This window comes from Mytilus edulis, chromosome 5 (genome assembly GCF_963676685.1).
Source record: "Mytilus edulis chromosome 5, xbMytEdul2.2, whole genome shotgun sequence".
NCBI lineage: Eukaryota > Metazoa > Mollusca > Bivalvia > Mytilida > Mytilidae > Mytilus > Mytilus edulis.
The window spans coordinates 71,651,035-71,673,959 of NC_092348.1; the positions used below are offsets into that span (position 1 = coordinate 71,651,035).

The 22,925-nt window shown below is 31.4% G+C and overlaps 1 protein-coding gene across 1 annotated transcript; it reads right to left on the reverse strand.

Moving 5' to 3' along the window:
* Positions 1-1,696: 1,696 nt before the first annotated feature.
* On the reverse strand, positions 1,697-20,280 carry LOC139525224 (uncharacterized). Its single transcript, XM_071320416.1, has 5 exons — positions 20,166-20,280; positions 11,810-11,920; positions 5,049-6,924; positions 4,054-4,083; positions 1,697-2,901 (listed from the first exon to the last, which is right to left on the reverse strand). The coding sequence occupies exons 1-5, from the start codon at positions 20,206-20,208 to the stop codon at positions 2,868-2,870; spliced, it is 2,094 nt and encodes a 697-aa protein (XP_071176517.1). The 5' UTR covers positions 20,209-20,280; the 3' UTR covers positions 1,697-2,867.
* Between the last annotated feature and the right edge of the window lie 2,645 nt (positions 20,281-22,925).

A 22,925-nucleotide genomic window follows, 5' to 3' on the forward strand; every position in this document is an offset into this window, starting at 1 on the left:
AATTTACTGATGCTTAATCCGTGATAAAATTTTATCTAGATTCAGGAATAACGATACACTGATAAATACTTACCAAAAATTAACGAAGGCTAGCAGGATACCTATTTCATGACGTTTTGGTTTGATGTTTATATTCTTAAACAGAACACATATGACATGATATGGTAAGAAATGAAAATGCAGTTGCTCAAAGGTGCCTCGTGGCAGTGAATGTAGTAATATGCAGGCACTGTTCATGTTACACAAAAGTGCGAAGACATTTAGCGTCTTTTTATACATATAATTTGAAAACAAAATTAACGATTTTACATTCTTATATGGTGAACGCCGTGCTTACAATTAGGTTGATGCTAAACATTCATGGATGTCTGATTTTTAATTTCAGAAAAATCTTTAAATTATAATGAATATACTTAAAAACTGTATTATACGAATACTATATAAAAAAAAAAGTATGTAGTTAGTTATTAAAGGTACCAGGAATTAAGTACGTCAGACGCGCGTTAAGTCTTCATAAGACTCATCACTGACGCTCATATCAAAATATTTATAATGCCAAACAAGTATGTAAATATTATTTCTTGATAAACCCTTACAAGTAATGTATGCATAAAAATGTATAACATGCAAAATACAACGTTCACAAAACAATCCAGACTCGATAATGAATTGGACAAATAAAATAATTCGAAAAGACAGAGACTAACACAATTAACAGTGAGACTTAATTATGTATAACGAGTGACAATGAGGAGGATAAGGGATTAACGTACAGTAGCAAACCTATATGCATAAATGGGCGAAGCATGTTTGTTTGATACAAATATGAATTCTGCTTTGAAGAAGACGGTCACATTGAGCCGAACATTCTGACTCCAATATAACCATTGTTCTCTTACTTCTAACTGTTGCATGATAAGTTGTTAACTTTTTATTTTCAATAATATGACGGTCTGATAAATGTACAACAATTTATATGCAACTATAAAAACTAAGTTCTGTAAAAAGCTTTCATTCTCTGGCAGAATTAAAAACAGTATCATGTGACCTTTGAGATTATGTCTTATATAAATAACACCTTATACAATAAATGCAAATATTCGTACGTTGAACATTTATTGTTGATTAAGCAGAATTGTACTTTGGGATACCGTGAATAATGTCACACATTACATTCTACTGGGATGGTAGTTTTCATGTTTATGTTGAGCTAGTTCATATTGTCTGATTGGTGATTTTTTTTTTCGGGTATCACTTGACAGTGAGAGAGATAAATTATCGTGATCAATCATTTAAAAGAAAAGCATGTCAATATTGTGTAGTTTATTTTTGTTGATATTGTGGTATGTAGTAACCCGACAATTGTAAAAGTCAACATTAAAAGAGAAACAAATGTAAACTATTTACATAATTCTAACAACAAAATATCTCCTTAGGATGATAAACTTATTTTAACCTGTTACATGAAATCAAACAGCCATAGTAATGGATATTTAGACAATTGAAAGTCTGATTCCGACACGAAATGCGTTCCATGGAACCAGGAGACTTTAAAGTTGTCAAAGTCAATGTATAAATATTAGAAAGAACGAAAACAAGGAACCAAGTTTTGAACTCAGACTGAGTAGGGAAAGTTTTCCCGCGTGCAACCGTTACGCCCCAACGCTTTTCTATGCTTTAATATATTTAATGCGTGTTAGATGTTTATGGTATTTTTTTATTTAACATTTTTAACAACACACATACAATAATAATGCAACAAACATTACAAGAAAACTATTACTGCAGTTGGACTGAAAAAAATATAGACATCAATTTTGTATGAAATCTTCTGGAATAAATACCAAATTCTTTGGTATATTCCTCCATTTAAAAGAACATCAGCTTGAATCTGAAAAATTGATTTTTACTTACTTCTGGTATGATGCAATATTGTAGAAACTTTTCAACACTTCACATATTTCTAAAGACATTTGTTTTTCTTAAACTATACATAGAATGAAAGAAAAATCTTAAAGATGTTTTGGGAATGAAGAAATACTAAGATAAAAAAGCTACTAGTATTTGGAAGATTTATCGTAATTTGTTTTTTAACAAATTCAAAATTTTGAAGCAATCAATCTCAATAAAAACAAGTCTCTTACTTATTTTTTTTGTAGGCATATAATATTCCTCACATCTGATTTAATACATATGTATCGTTGTACTCCGTCGTGATTTTGGGACAACAATTAGATGCATATGTTTGTTATGTCATACAACGTATAATCAATATATATACAGCGTCATACAATATTGTTTTACATTCACAAACCGACAAATTAATGTTACACTAGCAAACAAAAAACATACCAAACAAGTAAAGCCATGAGCAATATTCGCATAATAAGCATACACTTACATATCACAATATCTCAAAGAAATTTGACTAAATTACATTATAAACTGGGCATATTCATATTGATTATATTAAGTGTAAAAATACAAAATATTTCATCGGAGTGAACGCCATACCCATGTTTGTCCAATCTCCAGTTATACTATCTATTTTAAATTCAATAGATATTATAATGATAAAATATCTTAATTACTCGTACTCCGAATCGAAGACAAATCTAGTACAATATCTCTAATACATGTACTTTCAAGCAATATTTCATATGTTAAAGCAAAAATAGACATATCATTATGTTACTATGAGAGAAAATCCGAAATAAAAATGTACATCTTGTGTACTAAAAGTATATTCGTTGTATATAAAAGTACACTTAACGTTAGAACAATTCGTCAATATTTTACTTGTCTATATCTATGTCTCTGGGACAACTTGATTTGTGTCTTTGTTCCCTATACATTGAATGTATTTATTAGTTTCGAGAGAGGTATGATACTTTTGGTTTTCTGAAAAATAGAAATCATATTATATGCTATATGTTACCAAATAAAATGATCTTCCGATTAAACCATAAAACAGATGTAAATAATGTTAATATTCAGAAAGCATGTACGTCCACAATATGTCAATACGTATCATTTTTATTTGTGTTTAATTATTCTGCACATAATGTGTATAATTATGAATGATATACTTTAATATATAAACATTGAAATAATTTGGTGGTAATAATCATTTTTTACGTAAACCCTAATCTTCAAAATATCCCGATTGCTTTGTTTCCAATCAAAATATCCACTAGCGACAAATGTCAGTTCGTCTATTCGGTTTTTTCCGTCTTTCCGACATATCAGTTTTGACTGCCCTATTTTTAGAATTATTTGTAATATGCGGAAAATGGTGTATACATATGAATGTTTTTCGAAATCTTTATTTGATATCATCTTTTTCCTCAGAGGTTACCTCCAATGTTTGGTCTTGTGTACTATAATTTGTCTGTTTGTCGTTTTCTTTTTAAGCCATGTCAGGTTTTTTTCTACGATCCACGAGTTTGACTGTCCCTCTGGTATCTCTCGCCCCTCTTTTAATGAGTATTTAACACTGGTTATACTTTTTGTTTCTGTTGTTTCTATACAAGCACTTATTTGGCCTTTTTAACTTTTTCTTGATTCGTGCGTCACTGATGAGTCTTTGTAGACGAAACGTGCGTCTGGCGCAAAATCTAAATTTGAATCCTGGTATCTATGATGAGTTTATAAATTCCTTATTCGAAGATTATGATTTGTTAAACTATAGTATGTAAACCGGTAATCGGAAGTTGTCTGTCAAGAAAAATTATCCCTCTTATCTTTTAATTTCAAATATTTGTGTATATGTCTATAGTAGTTACTTTACATACTTTGATAGCGTTTACACGTGCATATATTTAATTTGTGTATATATTAAAAAAAATACTTGTTGAAAAAACTGTAAAATTTCAAATACCAAACCAAACAAAATAAGGTGTAGCTGTTATACAAATTTGTTCAACGCAGTTCATTTGTCCCCTCCAATTGAACTTATTCAGTTTATTTATAAGTAGATCTATGTTGGTGTTGTTTTTTTTTTCGTATGAACAGCTAAGTTTGTCTATAGACTTTTATTGTATATATACTTACCCAGTGCCATCTTTGGGCAATTTTATTACTCTGAAACAAACATACAATAAATTCAGTTTTAATTTGAAATACAGAACTATACATATCAAGGAAAATTACTGTTCTTAATATTCGTCTTATTCATTGTGATAACTGTATTTCTAGTTAATGCTGTTAATATCTTGCTAATTCCTATAATGGCTAGTTATTTCAAATTATTTCAATTTATGACTGGTATTCTTATGTTTGTTTTATAGTGTATAAATGAATGAAAGGCTGTGGTATCTTCAATGATAGTCAAGGACAAAATATTTGATAATGAAAAATCCATAACCACGTAGAAGAGATGGTCAAACCAGAAAGTAAAGCCAAATCCGTACAAGAAATCGATCAAGTTCTACATCACCCCGAATCTAGAAACGCCATTAATTCAAAGCTTATTCAATACCAGCAACATTAATCTGTTATTTCAGTATTAAGGTTCAATTTTTATTATTTGAAAAGAAAAGGTTTTCGCTGACTTGTATGTGATTGAATATTCCTTGTTATGTAGTAATTGTCTTTATCGTTGATCTTAATGTGTCAATACAAACCATTTATGTTATCAAATTATAAGCATTGTTGTTGAACTATTATTCAAGTTATGACCCTGTTTAATATGTTGTCTTATAGTTTTCTAAAATGTATTGTTTTTCTTTTAATTAGGTGTGTTGTTCAGTCTCGAAGTGGTTTTTTTCTCAGATTCTTTTCGATATTGTATTCTCGAATTTACCGAGCAATTATACAATGTTTCTTATATATCAATCTCTGTTGTTTGTTTTCCCCACCCTTTTACCGTTTGTACACTTTGTTAATGAATTTAGAAAAAACAATTTAGTTTTTTCGAGTCTTGGAATGAAGAATAGAAAACAGTGATGATTTTATAATCCGTTACCTTAGTTTTAATTTTGAACCACTGTTTTTTTTTTATCTGTCTAAGAATACTAGTACAAAATCATTTAAATGCTAACACTTACATTTTACATCTTCCTGGCTCTGTATGTATCTCTATCCTATCTTTTTCTACTGTGTACTTATAAAGTGGACATTGGTCTTTCGCCTTCGGTATCTTTTCTTTATTTAGCTCCGGGGTTTTGTTTTCAAACAATGCTTTAAAGTACGGATTTTGTCTTTTCGTTGACTTTTCTTTCTCTCTTTGAAGCAGTTTCAGTAATTCTAGTTGTTGTCTTTTGATCTCCAATAATTGATTTTCAGTGGGTAAACGTTGCCTTTTCTCAGATTCTTTCATATAGTTGTATTCTGCTTTCACAGTAGCTGATGGTGAATCCAGAGGCTTAAGATAAGCGATATTTCCCGGTGGTTTGCCTTCAGATTTTTGAAGATATCTACTTTCTGACGCAATTGTCTCTGTGCCAATACCGTAGTCAGCAGCCTGTCGACTTAATTCAGTGCGCGTTTCAGAACGTCGGGGGATATCTGCTGAACTTCGATAACTTATTGAATCTGATGGTCTTTGGTCTGCCTTGTAGTAACGGCTTTCCGCAGTTGGTGCCGCGGGTTGTCTGCGATCTAACGTTTGAACATATACAGTTTCTGATATAGGTTCCACGTAACGGACAGTAGGTGATTTTTCAACGGGTCTTCTGTCTACTTGGCTATCCCTCACCACTTCATTATATCGAACGTCTTGTGATTGTACACTAGTTCGCCTGTTTACTGGGGGATCTCTTACAACCTCGTTATAGCGAACATCAGGTGATTGGACAATTGGTCGATTATCAACTATAACAGTTCTGTGGCTTTCTTGTAAAGGTATTGGAGCAGTTGGTAAACTTATATCAGCTTTGTATGATCTTGGTCTTTCATATCTGGTTTGGTATTTTTCCTCCACAACTGGCCGGCTATTCACAGGTTGTGTCTGACGCCTTCCTGAAGACGCCTGTTGAGGAAGACTGTTAGCCGGAGGAGTTGGTAAACGTTGAGGTGGATTCGGTCCTTGTGGTCTTATTGGAGGTCCCGCAGGTCCAGGTTGGTAAGCTGGGTCTGGTTGTTGATTGTTAGTCTGCTGATATTGATTTTGTTGTGAATGGTAATCCGCTTGAGTTAAAGGCTGAGCAGGAGGTGGTTGTTGATTATTGCCCTGTTGGTATTGATTTTGCTGAGAATAGTAATCTGGCTGAGGTTGAGCAGGATTAGGCTGCTGATGCTGTTGGTGATTTCTACTTTGATCAGGTGGGTAGTAATGGCCGGCGGAGATAGGTGTTGGTGGTGATGCAGGGTAATGATCATACTGGGGATGTGAGTTTGATGGCGGAGCATGGCCAGCAGGATGTTGCTGAGGCTGCGCATGGCCAGCTGGATGTTGTTGAGGCTGAGCATAAGGCGCGTGTGCTGCAGGTGGTGGTTGAGTGGCAGAATATGGATTATTTGGAGGATGATTCTGGTGGTAAGGATATGTCGTTGGGTGTGGTGCACCTGTTACATGATTGTATGCAGGTTGATTCTGTCCCGGACCTGCAACATAAGATTGTCCAGAATAATAACCAGAATTGTAGCCTTGAGCTTGGTTGTAATATTGATTCTGGTCATATGGTTGTCTATTATAATTCTGATTTTGGTCATGTGGTTGACTGTTATAATTCTGATAATAGTTATATGGTTGACTGTGCTGAGTGTGGCTAGACGGTTGTCCACTGTTCTGATAGTACTGGTTATAGTAATTATATGGATATGCGCCCTGTTGGTAGTGTGCTGCTGGTTGCCTCACAGTCGAAGAGGCTACTGTAGTAGAGTTAGGTGCGAGTGTTGTTGAAATTTCCTCTAATTCTATTTCTACTTCTGGTGCAGGAGTGGTAGTAGAGGTACTAGTAGTAGGTGTAGGGGTGGTCGTTCCTAGTTATATGTAAATAAGTAACTATATATACAACCTTATGTACAGAATCATATATTACACAAGCTCAGATCCAAACAGGTTTGTTATAGTAGATTGGAAGTACTTATGATTCCTTTATCTTAATTATGAATGCCCGAATGTCGTATGCGCATAAGAATCTACACATGTACGCCTGAAATTTTGAATATTTTGGAACATCAGCTGCTGCAAAAGTAAATAATATTTTTGACTTTTTTACAATGTTGAAAATATGATTTCCACGAATCCTTTTATTTGGAAAGATTAGACAAACTCACATACAGACATAAGTAACTTTTCTACTATAACATACATGTTCTAACCACATTTAATTACGACATGATTCACTACAAATGGGTGTTAATGTTAATTGGTTTGTTATCATAGCAGATACATTGCCCTTGTATATATTTACTCAAAGCTAATCCTTCTGTTTTATTCAAGTGCAAACTCAGCTTCTTACAATGTACACGTGATGGTGTTTTGTTTTCAAAAGCAATCAAATAAACTATAAGTACATATGGTCAAAAGAGATACTTGACATATGCATATTAATATCATTGGTCATGAACATGGTATACATTAATAATTGATCAATAACTAAAGACACTGATGATATGCATGCTACTAGATTCATGTCCACTTAAGATCATGTATTGGTCATTTGTTCACGCCTATCTGTATTTCTGGTAATTAAATCTGTAACCAATAGCTATTTATTATCTTATAAAAGATATTTATTACCAATAGTAATCATTTATCAAAATCTAAATATTTTATTTATAGATACGAGTTTTGTAAGAGATTACCGAAACAAATGCAAAGGGTGCATTTTTAAAGGACGCCTTACTTGTTTTATTCAAAGAGATATTTGTTTAAAAATGGATATCTCTGTTTTATAGTAAAAAAGACTTACTGTATAATTTGACACCTTGAAAGGGCATGATCTTGCAAATTCATGTTCATTAATTGAAACCCAATTTGTCGTATTTTTATTTTTATAACATACTAAAACGAATATCAAAATTACAAAGTACAAAAAAAAAGACATAAACCTTGCATTGATTCGATAAAATGTAGAAACATTTCTTGCGTATTTCAGACTAGACGCCATCTTGCATCTAATTATATATCGAGATGACCTTCGGAGACTACTGAAGGGCATATAACCAGATATAAACATAAACATAAATATGGTTATAAATGAATAGTCTAGCATTTGCAATTATTGAAAAAAAATACTTTTCTATGTCTGTTAGATTTCGTGTTTAAGTTTTAAAAAATGTAGGTTAAAACAAAATAAATATCTGTATAAAAAGATTTATTTAGGGCCAGATCAGTCAGCAAAATTGTTAGTTTATGGCGGCTCTGTTGTTTCACTTTTCAATGTTGACATTCTTGTATCTTATTGAACTTTTATGTAGTCTTTACAATCTTAAAGTTATTTTGTATGAAATGCAAAAACCAAACGTAGTTTTGTGGAAAAACAGTTAATATATGATATTTTAATTACAAAACTCAAATCTATTTGGACTGAATCATTGATTGCTTTATGTGCAGTGGCAAATATGTCATGTATTTTTCATTTTGTTTTTTGTGTTGGTAGAAAAACATGAAACCAAGTGATAAGCAACTGTACTAGCAAAGATACCCTTAAATGTGACTTCATTTTCAAAAGTCCAGGTAAAATCTTAAAGATTGAAATTGCATATAATTATTTTGTCTACATGGATAAACAGATGACCTGATTTCAAGTTATTCATGTTAGGAGAGGATAATTCTTTTTTAATTTTCTTTTGGCAGAAAAGTTTGATAATGTCAAAAGTCCAATTATTACACCCGTTGTGTTGCTTATGTAAAAGTAGATCCGTTGATAAGTCTAATTTAGTGGGTCACATTCGAGAAAATAATGGCGGGATTTGTGGTAACGACAAATGGACCATTGTAATAGCATGGGTTAACTTTACGTAAGGATGATTTCAACTTCACTCTACTGTACATAATTGTAACTGCTTTGGAATATGTTATTAATTGGGAGATATATACATATTATCCACATGCATGCGCTGCATCTAACTCTACAGGATATATCTAACGTTCAAACATGTTTTGACATTGTTGTCTGTTTTAAGCACTATGGCAACTCTGCCAACATTCATAGTTTTGTCAAAGCTTGTAGAATGCATGCCATCAGTGTTTTGTGCTATTGATTGATACATTATTGATACCACATGTAGTACCTACCATATGCATGTCCAGATTTTAATGATAAATGATTTGTAGGTCCGAAATAAAGTACATTATTTACTTAAAGTATATTCTAATGATTTTGAAAACAAAACAGCATGTCTATTGAATCACATATACGCCATAACCAACACAGGGGGTAAAATTAATTAGACAAAATGTATAAAAAAATGTATTCATTAAAAACTGATTTTTTTAAAAGCTGACTTTACATTATGGGAATTGCTTATTCTTGAAGACCGTGCGTATACCTACACGTTGTAGTTGCATATATCAGTACCATTTGCGCTCTGGTAGATAGCTGTTTAATTAGATATTATACCACATCTGCTTAAGCTGAAAACTAAATATAATTTATTCCGAGTTTTTCCTTTTGTAAGGTCTACGTTTAACATGGACTAAATTCGATTCCTTCTCAAACTATCTTAAATCAAAATTAAACTCGAATCTTAGTACATCAAAAAAAAGTAAAATCACAACAATACTGAACTTAGAGGAAAATCAATTCGAAAAGTCCATAATCACATGGCAAAATCAAATAACAAAACGCATCAAAAATGAATGTACAAGTACTGTCATATTCCTGACTTGGTACAGGCATTTTCAAATGTAGAAAATGGTGGATTAAACCTGGTTTTATAGCGCGAACCCTATCACTTTGATGACGGTCTCATCAATTTCCGTTATATTTACATTGATGCGTTAACTAAACAGACACAATAAATAAAATAGTCAGAATATGGGTACATCAGTCATCATCGTATAACAATTTTAAAAGGAACAATTTAACAGAACACAAAAACATCTATCTACAAACACATTCATTGATTTGTGTGTCTGACGTCAGAAAATGTTATACGTCACATAGATTTGTCGTTCAATGTGCATACAAACAATTTTAAAATTTACCGAAGCAATGTTAGCATACAGGTTAAACAAATCAAAAGTATGTAAGAATAAATTTCTAAAATAGACCGAGATTTAAACTAGTCTAAAAGTTATATATAGAATTTATAAGAATCCACAAATAGTTCATGCCACTACGCGATTGAATGGTTTTGACGTTTGTGGTTCAACGTATATTGTAATTCATAATAGAAATATATCATAATGACATGAAATAGAACAATATCATACTGACGGGATCTTTTAAAGTACAGAGTCACGTTATAAGAACCAAAGAAATACAAAAAGTCGCATATACAAAACACACCACCAAAAAATGAAAGACAATACAAACACATTGACGAGATGTATAAGTACCGAGCCACGTCAAAATGGTTCTTAAAGGTTATAAACTTTTAAAAAAAATCCAGCACAGTGTCGACATGTTTATCGGAACAAAAAGACATCTTGACCGGAACATACGTCTCAAAATGTTTTGTTGAAGAAAAGGGCCAATTAGGTATTTTGAACCCTAGCACAATAATTTTCTGGATCGCTGATTTCGGTCAAAAGGAACTTTCCAAAAAACTGTTATAAAATATTGAAAATTGCACCGAAATTGACGTAACAAAGCAAAATTGCAAATTTTACTGTGTAATTTTTAATGCGATGTGCTAAAAAAGAAGTTAGTTAGTATTAATGTGGTACCCAACACTTTCACTAAAATTAATTTGGCTCGTTTAATTTTCATAAAATTTTGACACAGTATTTGCTTTGACCCTTTATCAAAAATATAGAAATTTCAAAAATTTTGAACCAACCGTTTCATAAGAAAAATTACACTGGTTATATAGCAGTTTGACAAACATCAATTTTGATCACTGAGAAGCTGAATATTCCCTTTACAACACAACGTAATTAAAACGTTTAGCTAACTTTACAGAGTTATCTCCCTGTAGTGTTAGGTACCACCTTAAAAGATTTTTCAAAACTATTTCTATTCTAAATGTGAAGTATTCAGCTGACCTGATTAAAAATATGTCAGAATGTTAGGGTCAATAAACCTATAACTTTGTAAGTTCATTAATAACAATCTGAGTTATTTAGAAGAGTTTGTCATTTATCTCCGGTTACGTTGTCACTGCTGTGAAAAATATGATAATTTTAGTTGCGTAAGACACTTTGTCCACAATGTTTTTTCTGTAAGACATCTGTATGATATTATTTATAGCATGACAAGTTCTATATAAGGTAGACATTTTTTTATTAATCGTATTTGTCAGAAAATAATATTAAAAAAAATCTTAACCCGTATAACAGAAAATGTACTATTTGGTGCTTTTATTAAAAGATTCAAACACGTGGTATGTTTGTTTGTTACTTTGCAATTCCTCGTCATACGTTTCTAATAAATGGACTGTGTCAAAAGAGCGAGCAGTAGAACCTTATATAACCGGTGTTTATTAACGAACATGTTGTAACATTTGTCTTGAAAACATGAATAATTTCGTAAAAAGTTTTGTAATCATTTACAAATTCCAATTTTATCGAAGAGGTCAATTTCTAAAATTTAGTATAAAATGATAAATGTTTCATCAAATATTGGCCGTTTTTTTTTCAAAAACTATGTACATTTGTATTTTAATTTTGGTAAACAAAAAAAGTCGAAACAACCACAGTTTGAAAATGAATCTTTTTGCGTCGTAGGTGATGTATTATAATATGTAATCTTACTTGGCGGTGGTGGTCTTGGTGGCGGCGGTCGTGGGCGTTGTGGCGGTGGTGGCGGTGGTGGACGTGGATGGTGATTATGCAAGCCAACAACAACACTTATGATCGAAATATCTGAAAAAGAGAAAGCCGTGGAGTTTTTATATTCTTTTTATATAAATATATTTAATGAAGCAAATCGTAATCCCTTGCAATGAGTAATAACCGCGTTCCAAACTATGTGAACTCAGAAAGACAATATTGATGTTTGTGTAGACCTGATAATCGTTACTCATAGTTGTTTATCTTATAAATTTTTATAAGATATGATGAAAAAAAATCGTAGACACTTTTTATTCTTGAAGTGCTGCATCGTAGTATATACCCAAGTCTCCTTATATTCATATTGGTGAAAGCAAATTATCCTGCATTGCAGCCAATTTATTCAAACTTTATACATGTTATGATTGCCTATATCCACTTATTCAAACTCTTCTGGATATATAGTTCTATTGATACATACGACATCTCCCCCCCCCCTTTTTTTATTAGCGTAAACAACATGTTAACAATATCTCGCTTTATCAATTGTATTACTAAAATATTGGAGTCATTGCGTTGTAAGAAACTAGACAATATAAGAATTACTGTGACACTTTGATGAATGGTGGCTGTACATTAAAGATACCGCCAGTTGCATCCTGTGTTAGACTTAATAAATGCGACATTTATACCGTAAATGAAATATTCATGGATATTTATAGTATGACAGAAATATTGTACATAAATATAAACTGGAACATACTATCTTAGATCTTTTTATGAAAAAATTGTATTTTATGGAAATCATAAAAAGAGATGGACACAACTTCTGTACATGTATGCGTCTTTATGGTAGCAATGTATTTCTTCTCCGTCATACATATTTTATACAAATTATATTTGTATTTTATTTTATCTTTCTTTTGATTAATTTATCTTTTAATCATTAAATTTTGCTGCATAGTTTATAGCTGTATCGACGGCTTCTGGAAAAAAATAATGTCACATATTATGATTGACAAGCTATTCCTCTATTCAAGGTTTCGAAGTTACTTTTGTGAAATTTGTGTCTGACTTATAATGCACTCGCATTATTTGTTCAGTTTAAAACAGAATAAGTTGATTTAGGAGAATATATAGTGTTTTTTTAATTGAAATTTAGAAGATTAAATAAGCCTGAAAGTATGCTTAGTACATTTTGACTTTCGTTTTCTTGTTTCAACATTTTGATCTCCAGTTCAGATCAACAGAGCATTGTCTAGATAAATCAAATGGTGACTGTTTTCTTGTTTCAACATTTTGATCTCCAGTTAAGATCAACAGAGCATTGTCTAGATAAATCAAATGGTGACTGTTTTCTTGTTTCAACATTTTGATCTCCGGTTCAGATCAACAGAGCATTGTCTAGATAAATCAAATGGTGACTGTTTTCTTGTTTCAACATTTTGATCTCCAGTTCAGATCAACAGAGCATTGTCTAGATAAATCAAATGGTGACTGTATAATGTATATCCGACTTGAGTTGTCTTGTTACAAATATTTTTAATTTTGATAATATCGATACTGTTTTTGCAAATACAGTTAGTTATCCTTACTTGCATACTCACGATCCTAAATCTTAAAATGTATTAGCCTAAGGTTTCAGCGATGTTTTCTTGTTTTGATAAAGCTATAAATGTACTAGTACTATAAAATTAAAATTTCAAATGTACATACTATATTAAAAAATGAAAACATATTCCGTTTATAGATGTAATAGACCAATTAAATAATTCTTTACACTTTGATATTAAGGCGTCTCAACTGTATTCTTTCCATGTAATTCGAAATATTTTGCTGTTGATAGTTTATTGCAAATACAGCAGGCATTTTTCCTTTACATAGTAACTAGACTTGTATATATTGGAATAAACCTCGACATACAAATGTGTCAGTCTATGAAGTACAACAACAAAAAACGTCATTACTTGTTGCATGTACTCCCAGTCGATGCATTGTGCAACTTCTACTAAACAGAATTGAAATGTTTCTTAATCTATATGAGTACATATCTTATTTTTAGTTTTCTTAATCCATTATGTATACATGTATATATCTCGGTTTTCTTAACGTCTAGTGTCGTCATCGGTAACTGGTGTCTAAATGGGCGTTAAACAGGGTTTTTTTTCAGTCGAGCGTTACTGACGAGTCGATTCTAGACGAAAAGCACGTCTGGCATACACAATTATAAACCTGTTCTTAACAAGCATTTATAGGTTTAAGCAAAATATGTAAAAGTGACCGTATGACATACATTTGTTTTTTTACAATTCACCTGTCTATGGAATAATACATTTCTCATCATATTCACATAATAAATAAATGATTTATTTATAAAGTTCATACGTAGGTCAATATTTACGATCACATAGATTTATGTGACAAAAATTCGTATGTGATACTCAATAGAATAACAAACAATAATATGATTTGACCAACACGTGTATCTAGAACAACCGTCATCTGTACTTCTAAAAGCTATCGAGTACTAGGTTCGTAAAACAACCAATTAAAATACTAGTATAAACAAAGGATATGGTTTCAAAAAGTGTGTCGATGACAACCTACTGCGGGTATAAACAAACGACAAAATGTAAGAAAGGCATTAATACAAAACGTTTGCGCCTTAATGAAATATCAAAGATCTTCTAAAATAGGCTTTGTCATAGGGAATTGCAGCCTCGGTTTTTCCATAATTATATGAACTATATATTCACAAACGTGTCAGTAATACGACTGTAAGGATCGTTATTCTACATGGTAAAGATTTTAAAAGTTAGTGATATGTTGTAATTAATTTATAGCAAACACACGTACATTTTACCACAACAGTAAAAGCATTGTAAACTTCAAACGTGAACTATCGAAAAAAAATAATCTTTGGCGAGGCGCCCATACAATTCCATCCGTTTGCACCCTACTATAAACCGATTTGCACTTTGCAGCGTTCTGGTCATATTTACTGGTTGTAATCTGACATAAAGTACAAACTAAATGCTGAGTCGTCCGTATTTGAACATCATGTATTTATTAAACCCACGACGATTGTACTTGACATTCCATATATAAATATGACAAAATCATTTGTAAATATCATGCAAGTCATTCTTCTGAGGTAAAATGGTCATTGAATTGGACAGAGGTCATGACCTTGTTTTTGTGTAAGAGACAAGTATTTCTGAAGATGAACACATTTATCACCTAACTATACAATTGTCCGATATACAGCATGATTACGGAGTTGATTGCTATTACTGTCTGAACCTTTGGGGGGGGTTTGCTGGTCACAAATACGAGTATTATAAATAGACATTTTGTTTCATGTCAAACGAGGTTACGTCGTAAAATAGACTAACCGGGTTTTTTTCACTTACTTTTAAAACATTAAAAAAGGCGAAGGGAAAAAATCCCCTTCTAGTTTAAAAAAATATCAAATAAATAAAACGATAGAATATTCGCTTTACTCTTATTTTATTTTTTTTTTTTATTTCAGTCATTTTAAAAATACTTTAAAATTATTCGTTTGGACTGTAATGTTTATTACAAACTGATAACTAGTCATTAAATATTGACCAGAGACTTTTAACAGTGGAAGTTTCTGGTAGCTAAATTAAAGAGGGGCGAAAGATACCAGAGGGACAGTAAAACTTATAGCTCGAAGACAAAGCGACAACGCCATTGCCAATGGTAATTGTTTTGTTGGAAAACATGTTACATCTATTTATTTTTTTATTGAAAGGAAGAGATTACAATTGCTTAAACCAAATGCGGATTGACATGAAGAACGGTCAGCAGTAAACTTTAACATTGAGGCACTGTATCGATCAACCAACCCCTGATTACGTCCTTAGCTATAATTGTTTGTGATGTATTGTCAATTACCCTAATAAATGATTAGAGATCGAGACATCTCGAACTATTACGTTATCAATGAAGCAACAAACAAAAGTTAAATACTTAAATCTGCCATCCATATTAATGTGCCACACATTACTACTCAAGAATGGAAAGGGAACACTAGGGAAAATGAAATCATTGTTTTTGTCAAGGTGTCATTTACATTTTAAAATAAAACGGCACATCTTGGTTGCTGTTAACTTTCAAACTTCACTGGAATACACAATGTATTTTAGATTAAAGTATTTACTAAACGTATTATTATTGAGTAAAAGGACATAGATCGATACAAACAATTACAGTTTTACAGACTTATCTCTAAGGATGATTTGCACAAATTATTTCTGATATAAGTGCAAAAAACAGCCCAGTAATATGCATTTTGAGGAGTATGCTTAGATCACTCTTTAAGATACCGAATGTCTATTTGAGTTTTAATTCATAAAACTCACAAACGATTCTTATGTAGTTTTTAAAATCTAAAATTTCGATATTTCAATAATGTCTCTTTAAGGTTTATGAATTTATTGAAATAATTAAAACACAGGGTAAAACCTGTCTTGACCTAGGACATGAATCTGGTATCCATGCTTACAAATTTGAAAGAAGAATGTCGAAGGGGTACTAAGAACGGTATTTCAATTAAGAATGGTAATAATAAAATAAATAAATGTAGAAAGATTTTATATTTTTGCCAAAACGTTGTGACTGTTTTAAAACATAAACGAGAGAACAAAATCATACAAATGGACTAAACTTCAAGAAAGTGTGAAAATCGATAGTACAAGTTCATTTGCAAAATTGGGAATGCGCTATGGAATAAAATGTTACGGTTTCTCGTCTGATTTACATCGCAGTTACAGTAGACCTATTCAAAACTTTGTGACGCTTCGCTAAACCGAAGCAAATATTATCGTAAGATTTACTGGAAGGAGATCAGCATAATTGTATCAAGATCATCCTTTTACGGTCCTTTTTTAATTACTTTTATGTATTTGGTGTCATATTTAAGAACGAAAAATCTACATTTCCTTGTCTTGATTATTCATTCCAAAGAAATAAAGAGAACAAATGAAACCATCTCAAATGCCATTCTGACGTTGGGTATAGTCTATTTTAGGTTTATTAGTATAAGATAAAGTTTAAAATTTAGATTTTTCAAATACAAACGACGCAATTGTCAACGACTCTATCGGACAAAAACAAACAATATCATAACTGCATTAACTAGCCCACCATTATTGAAATTCTTTAAACTATTTACGATTACAAAATTTCGAAATATATGGATTTGTCATTTTGTAAAAGATCTGATAAGAAAGAACTGTTAGACAAAGTCTCTGGTAGAACTATTTCGTCATTCGCCAATATTCTACCATGATAGTCTAGTTAGTCCTAAACATATTCATGAACATTGAAAATTTTAACAATAAAATTAAAGACATGTGCTATGATCGCCAATGAGACCAATTTCCACCAGAAATAAAACGACGAACATGTTAGTAACTTAGGGTTGAGTTGTCGGGAAACAAAAAAAAAGTATGACGTGTGTTCATATTTATAACATTTCGTTTCTCAGCAATTTTATCAATCAAAATGTGTTAAATGATTCATATTTATTCGATCATGCCAGTAAAACAATGGCAGGTTAGTTTTTGTAAAATATTACACAAATATGTTTCCTGTTTATTCATATTTCATTACTGATCATTAAAAGAACAAAAGGAGAAAAACAAAAATAGACCCATAACTGTCCTCTACATAGATTTTGATGTATTGTTTATTGTGGATTAGGTGCGTTTTATATTCACTGGACATTTTGTTTAAATCACAATCATGTGACTTAAACCAAAGGTCACGAAGAATTATATCATTATTTACCAAAATTAATTGAGTTCGTATTCTTTGTATACACACTCAGATTGTTCAAAAATGTAAAGTAAAGAAAATTCATTTACAAGGAAACTACCCATTTAAGTTATATTATAGCATTAAATTTTTCTTCATTATCGTTGATTGTTAGTTTAGTTTAAACATATTTATTTGTTGATTGTTGATGCCAAATGGTATCAAGATTCAAACAGTATAAATCTTGATCCGAAGACAATAACAATCAAAATCAAAGAGTAAACAAGGACTCACAAAACCAAGGGACATTTACATCAACAGTTATTAATAATAAATAAGAAACAACAATAACTCCGAAAAATGGTGCAATTTCCATCAAAGGAGACATATGATTCAGAGTGTCTCATTTTCTAAGTAATCGGATAGTGATGAAATAAACCCTTGCAACTGTCACACAAATATATTTCTCTCTGGTGAGAGATATGAGTCCCAAATTTAAGAGTGAATATAAGCAAACAAGCGTAGATAAGTTTTAAAAAAAGGATACTAACAACAGGACGACTAAAACACGATCATCTTTGGCTTATAAATGTAGAGTTACCCCGTTTTAGTTCTTCATATACACACAAAGTAGGTTCTGTAACAAGTTGGAGTAGTCTTACATGTATAACCCCAGTTGTGTCATGTGACATACGCTGTTTAGTCAGCCTTTCGATTGAATTAAAAACAAATATTGTCTATATATGGTCATGTCTGCTTTTATAAGTTTGATGTCAAGTCGACATTTCAAAAAGTCAACCGAAAAGATTACCTATATACCCCTTTTTCACCACTAATTATATATATATATAAATGCATCAATAAGGCAGTTAGACGCCATTTTGTATAACATAAACGTAAATGATTGTATGTCAATTTTTGTGGAACCTTTACATTTGTTTTGAATATTTGATATTGAACCAAATAATTTATCATGACATGCACATGACCTAAAAATGTCCCCGTAAACATAGTTTCGTGTTAAGATTTCCTGAAATTTTATTTATAATTGATGCACGTGACATTTAGAAAATGAATACTCATCGATATCGAACTATAAATCATTATTGTTAATAAAATAATAAAAGAGAGAAGAAAGAAACCAAAAAGATAGCCAAACTCAAATAGTCGACAACAAACTGACAATGCCACAACAAAAATGAAAAACAGATCAAAAGGCAACAAGTATAAAAACACAATATGGAAAACTATAGACATCAAGAACATGCGGCACCCGTGGTGCTGTTCATGGAAATACAAACCCGGTAATAAGTCTAACTAGGCTGGTCACATTCTAGAAAATGACTGGATGAAGGTTACGACAATTGAATCATATCCGTCGTCATCTATGTAACAAACGATAATCTTAAATAAACTCGTTAAGGCGTCCGCAAAATTGTCGAATGAATGATTTCAACTTTCTTAATTGTAACTTGCAGTTTAATATCATCCTTGTATACTAAGCAGTTATCCACAATAACGAAAATGAGGTTTAATACGAAATACAAGTTTTGGGATATCGTTTCAACAGGGAGATATATACTTCATATACAGGCGAAAGATGCAAATTACAAATTGGCAGTGTTCACGAAAACTGTTTTTCCTAATTGAAATTAGCTTACTTAAAAATCATGTTCACATTAAATTATGAAATGTTATAAAAACTTGTTTTGTCTTTCAGTCGCTGTTTTTCTCCGGAGATCCCGAGTTTTCAGTTCTATTTGTTTGCGGGAAAGAACTATATAAGTCGAGAAATGACATACCGGTAATTACATATACATGTACATGTATGAACAATAATGAGTTAAAATTGTCCGTTTTCTGATTTAAGACTGATCTTTACACCAGTTAATATAACGCTGTCATTTTCTATAAACATCTCCGTAAGATTGGTTCTGTTCATTTTCCTATATAGACAGTAACGTCGTTGATTTGAAAAAAAAATCTGTTTATGAAAGATGCCAAAAGGATAGACAAAAATCATATATTCATAAAAAAAATCGACAATATCATAAGGGAAGTAATTGTAAAAACCCCGTGCCACAAACTTGCATGTGATGCAGCTGAAATGATTTATTAGTCAACTCGTTGTCCGATTTGCACTTAATGTGGCTCTAAATTAATTACACGTATGACAAACTTGGTATCTACTGTGTATAACATATTTTTATCTTAAAGTGGGGTTGACATTTCATTTTCACTTTGGGTCATTTCATAAGAGTTTGGTATTCAATTCGATTAAGTTTTGCAATCTTTTATATTTTATAATATGACATATATATTTAAAACATACAAGTAGCATATGCTATTGTATTTTCTTCAAGAATACCTTCAATTTCCTACATATGTATTTCTCGACTCTCTTTTTTCAAAAAAAATAAAATGCTATTACTCTTTTACTTTAAAAAGGTGATATTTTATTGTTTGCTTAATACTTTTGATCGATTAATCAGTTGCGCATACGCTATTTCTCAATACACATGAATACATGTAGCAGTTTATCATTCAAACTCACCTAGAAGTATAAATCCATATAAAAATCGTATACAATTCACCATCTTATTATCCACACCAAAGTATATCAGTTACTGTGGTATGACTAAAACTTATCTATGTATAAATCTACAATATATTTTGACAGAAACGACAAATAAAGATTTTTTTGAAATATATATTATTTTATGACATATGTCAGTAATAAAAGACCTCTGAAATCCGGCCTGAATGTGACAACCTTCTCATTAAGGGGAATCGTTAAAAACAATACACTCTGGGGTACAACAAGGTTATCAACTGTGGTTTCTCTTTTTTTTATTAGCTAGATAACTGGTATTAGTGTTATATAACGTTAATTTGATGTGCATTAATAAATAAAAATGACAGTAATGGAATTCTTATATGTTCAACGATTAATATGATTTAATTGTTGGCGACTGAATACATAACATACAGAACCCTGCAGTGAACGACAGCATGACCAATACACATCAGTGATCAGCTGTTATCTTTCATATGTAGCAAACTATGCATTGTCTATTAATAATTGTCTATTCTAACACTATTTGTACAAAATCTGTATTAAATGTTTGAATCAGTTTAATCTTCATTATATTGTGAAGCTGCAAGTTTCAGCTACAAATATGCCACAACTCTAATGTCATTTTTTTCTTAAGTCAAACATGCAACATTAATGTAATGCCTACTTTACTTTGAGATTTCAAAAAATAAATAGATAGGACTCAAATCTATGGTGGGTTCCAGATCTATGGCAAATTCCGAATCTATGGTAAATATGACATCATGCCATCCCGGGCCCAAATCTATGGCACATTTTTAAGAATCCTAATCTATGGCAAGTTTTGTAATTTCCTAATCTATGTCTAATTCTTGTTATTTCCAAATCTATGGCAGATTTTGTACAAATGAAGAACAAGGCAGTACAGATATGACCACTGACTTATCTTAAATAAGTTGAATTGTACAACGGGAACAGGTCTATAAAAATTTGTGAAATAAAAATTTCATAATGATCAACCAAATCTTAATGTTAACCATATGAAGTGTAGAAGTGATATACCATAATACAGAAATCAGGATTAAAATGACCTTCCTCGGAAAAATAAGCATTTCCTTTATATCTGTGCATGGTACCTGTTTTATCCATTAATTAAAACAACTAGATAATGGAAGTCCCTTAACAAACAAGAAAGAAGTTTTTTTTGTTTTTTTTTTTTGTTTTTGTTTTTTAAACAGTTTGACTTTTCACATAATATTTAATCCAGCATTAATCAATCTTTTTTAACTGGTGACGATTTAAGTCAAGGTTGTATCCTGTAATTTCATTTTAGATACTTTTCCAGCCGTAAACGCTAAAATATTTACTATAAATCTATTCCCAAAATATCCACTACTAAAAACAGCTGTGCCTTTCTTAGTCACGGGATTTGGACGGTACATCAGCTAAATATTGTCCCTTCCTTTAAACCATTGGACAATTGTTCTACAGAGAAAGCGGAAAGTGTGTTCCTGAGTTATTTAAACGTAAGATTTCAGGAAAGTTTGGAGAGCCAACAACTTTGCTGAAGTCGCCGACGACTTATATGACGTTACTTGATTTCCCCTGAATCCTAAATCTGCCATAGATTTGGAGAAAACAAAAATCTGCCATAGATTAGGAATTTGCCATTGATTTGGAACCCCCATAGATTTGAGTCCTACAAATATAAAAACGCTGAATAACAATTACAGAACAAAAGGATAATGACTTACTAGAAATTCGTTTTATATAAATTACTTTAAATTCAGACTAGAGTTTCTCGCTACATTGAAGACCCATTGGTGGCCCTCGGCTGTTTTCTGCTCTATGGTCGGGTTGTTGTCGCTTTGACACATTCCACATTTTCTTTCTCAATTTTATTAGTATCATCATAGACACCAGGATTGAGTTTCGTCTACAAAAAGACTCATTAGTGACGCTCGAATCCATAATAGTTAAAAATACTAAATAAAAGTAGAAAGTTGAAGAGCATTGAGGACCAAAATTCCTTAAAGTTTTGCCAAATACAGCTAAGGTAATCTTTTCCTGAGGTAGAAAAACCTTAATATTTAAAAAATTCAAAAGTTTTGTAAAAAGTTAATTTATAAATCAGTAAGAAATATTCAAATTACATCAGGAGTATGACAATTGTTTTCCAAATTATTTTTTTTTAATCATTGAAACTAATTCTTATTTTATGAGTTTGAGTAGACATACATGTACCAACATACTTTTAAAATGATGATGTGTACTAATACCCTTCATGCATAATCAAAACGTTTTTCATCAGATGCCTTTTAGGAAATTAAGTAAAACTTTTCCGAGTTTTTAATTATGATTAAATTAATAGCAAGAATACATGTAGCTATTTTGTGATTTATATAGATAAATGTATCTCCACATCTCTGTCATCTGAGGACATTGCTCACATTAATGCATAAGGTCACACTTTTACACACATGTAAAAACAATTGTTTATATATTGCCAAAGGCAAGATAAGTAAAAAGAAATATACAAGCAAAGTTATTTGCAAAAAAACATGTCTTATTGATTACTATATTTGTAATATGTTTTGTGTAAGTAGAGTAGACCAAAATCTCAGCAAATATGGCCACTGGACTAATGCTTGTAATTGATAATTGATATATTAGATATTCATATTGGTTTCATTTAACACAAGAATCATTTCACCTACAACTAAACTGTCCTGTTTAGTATACCAATCACTTATTATTTGA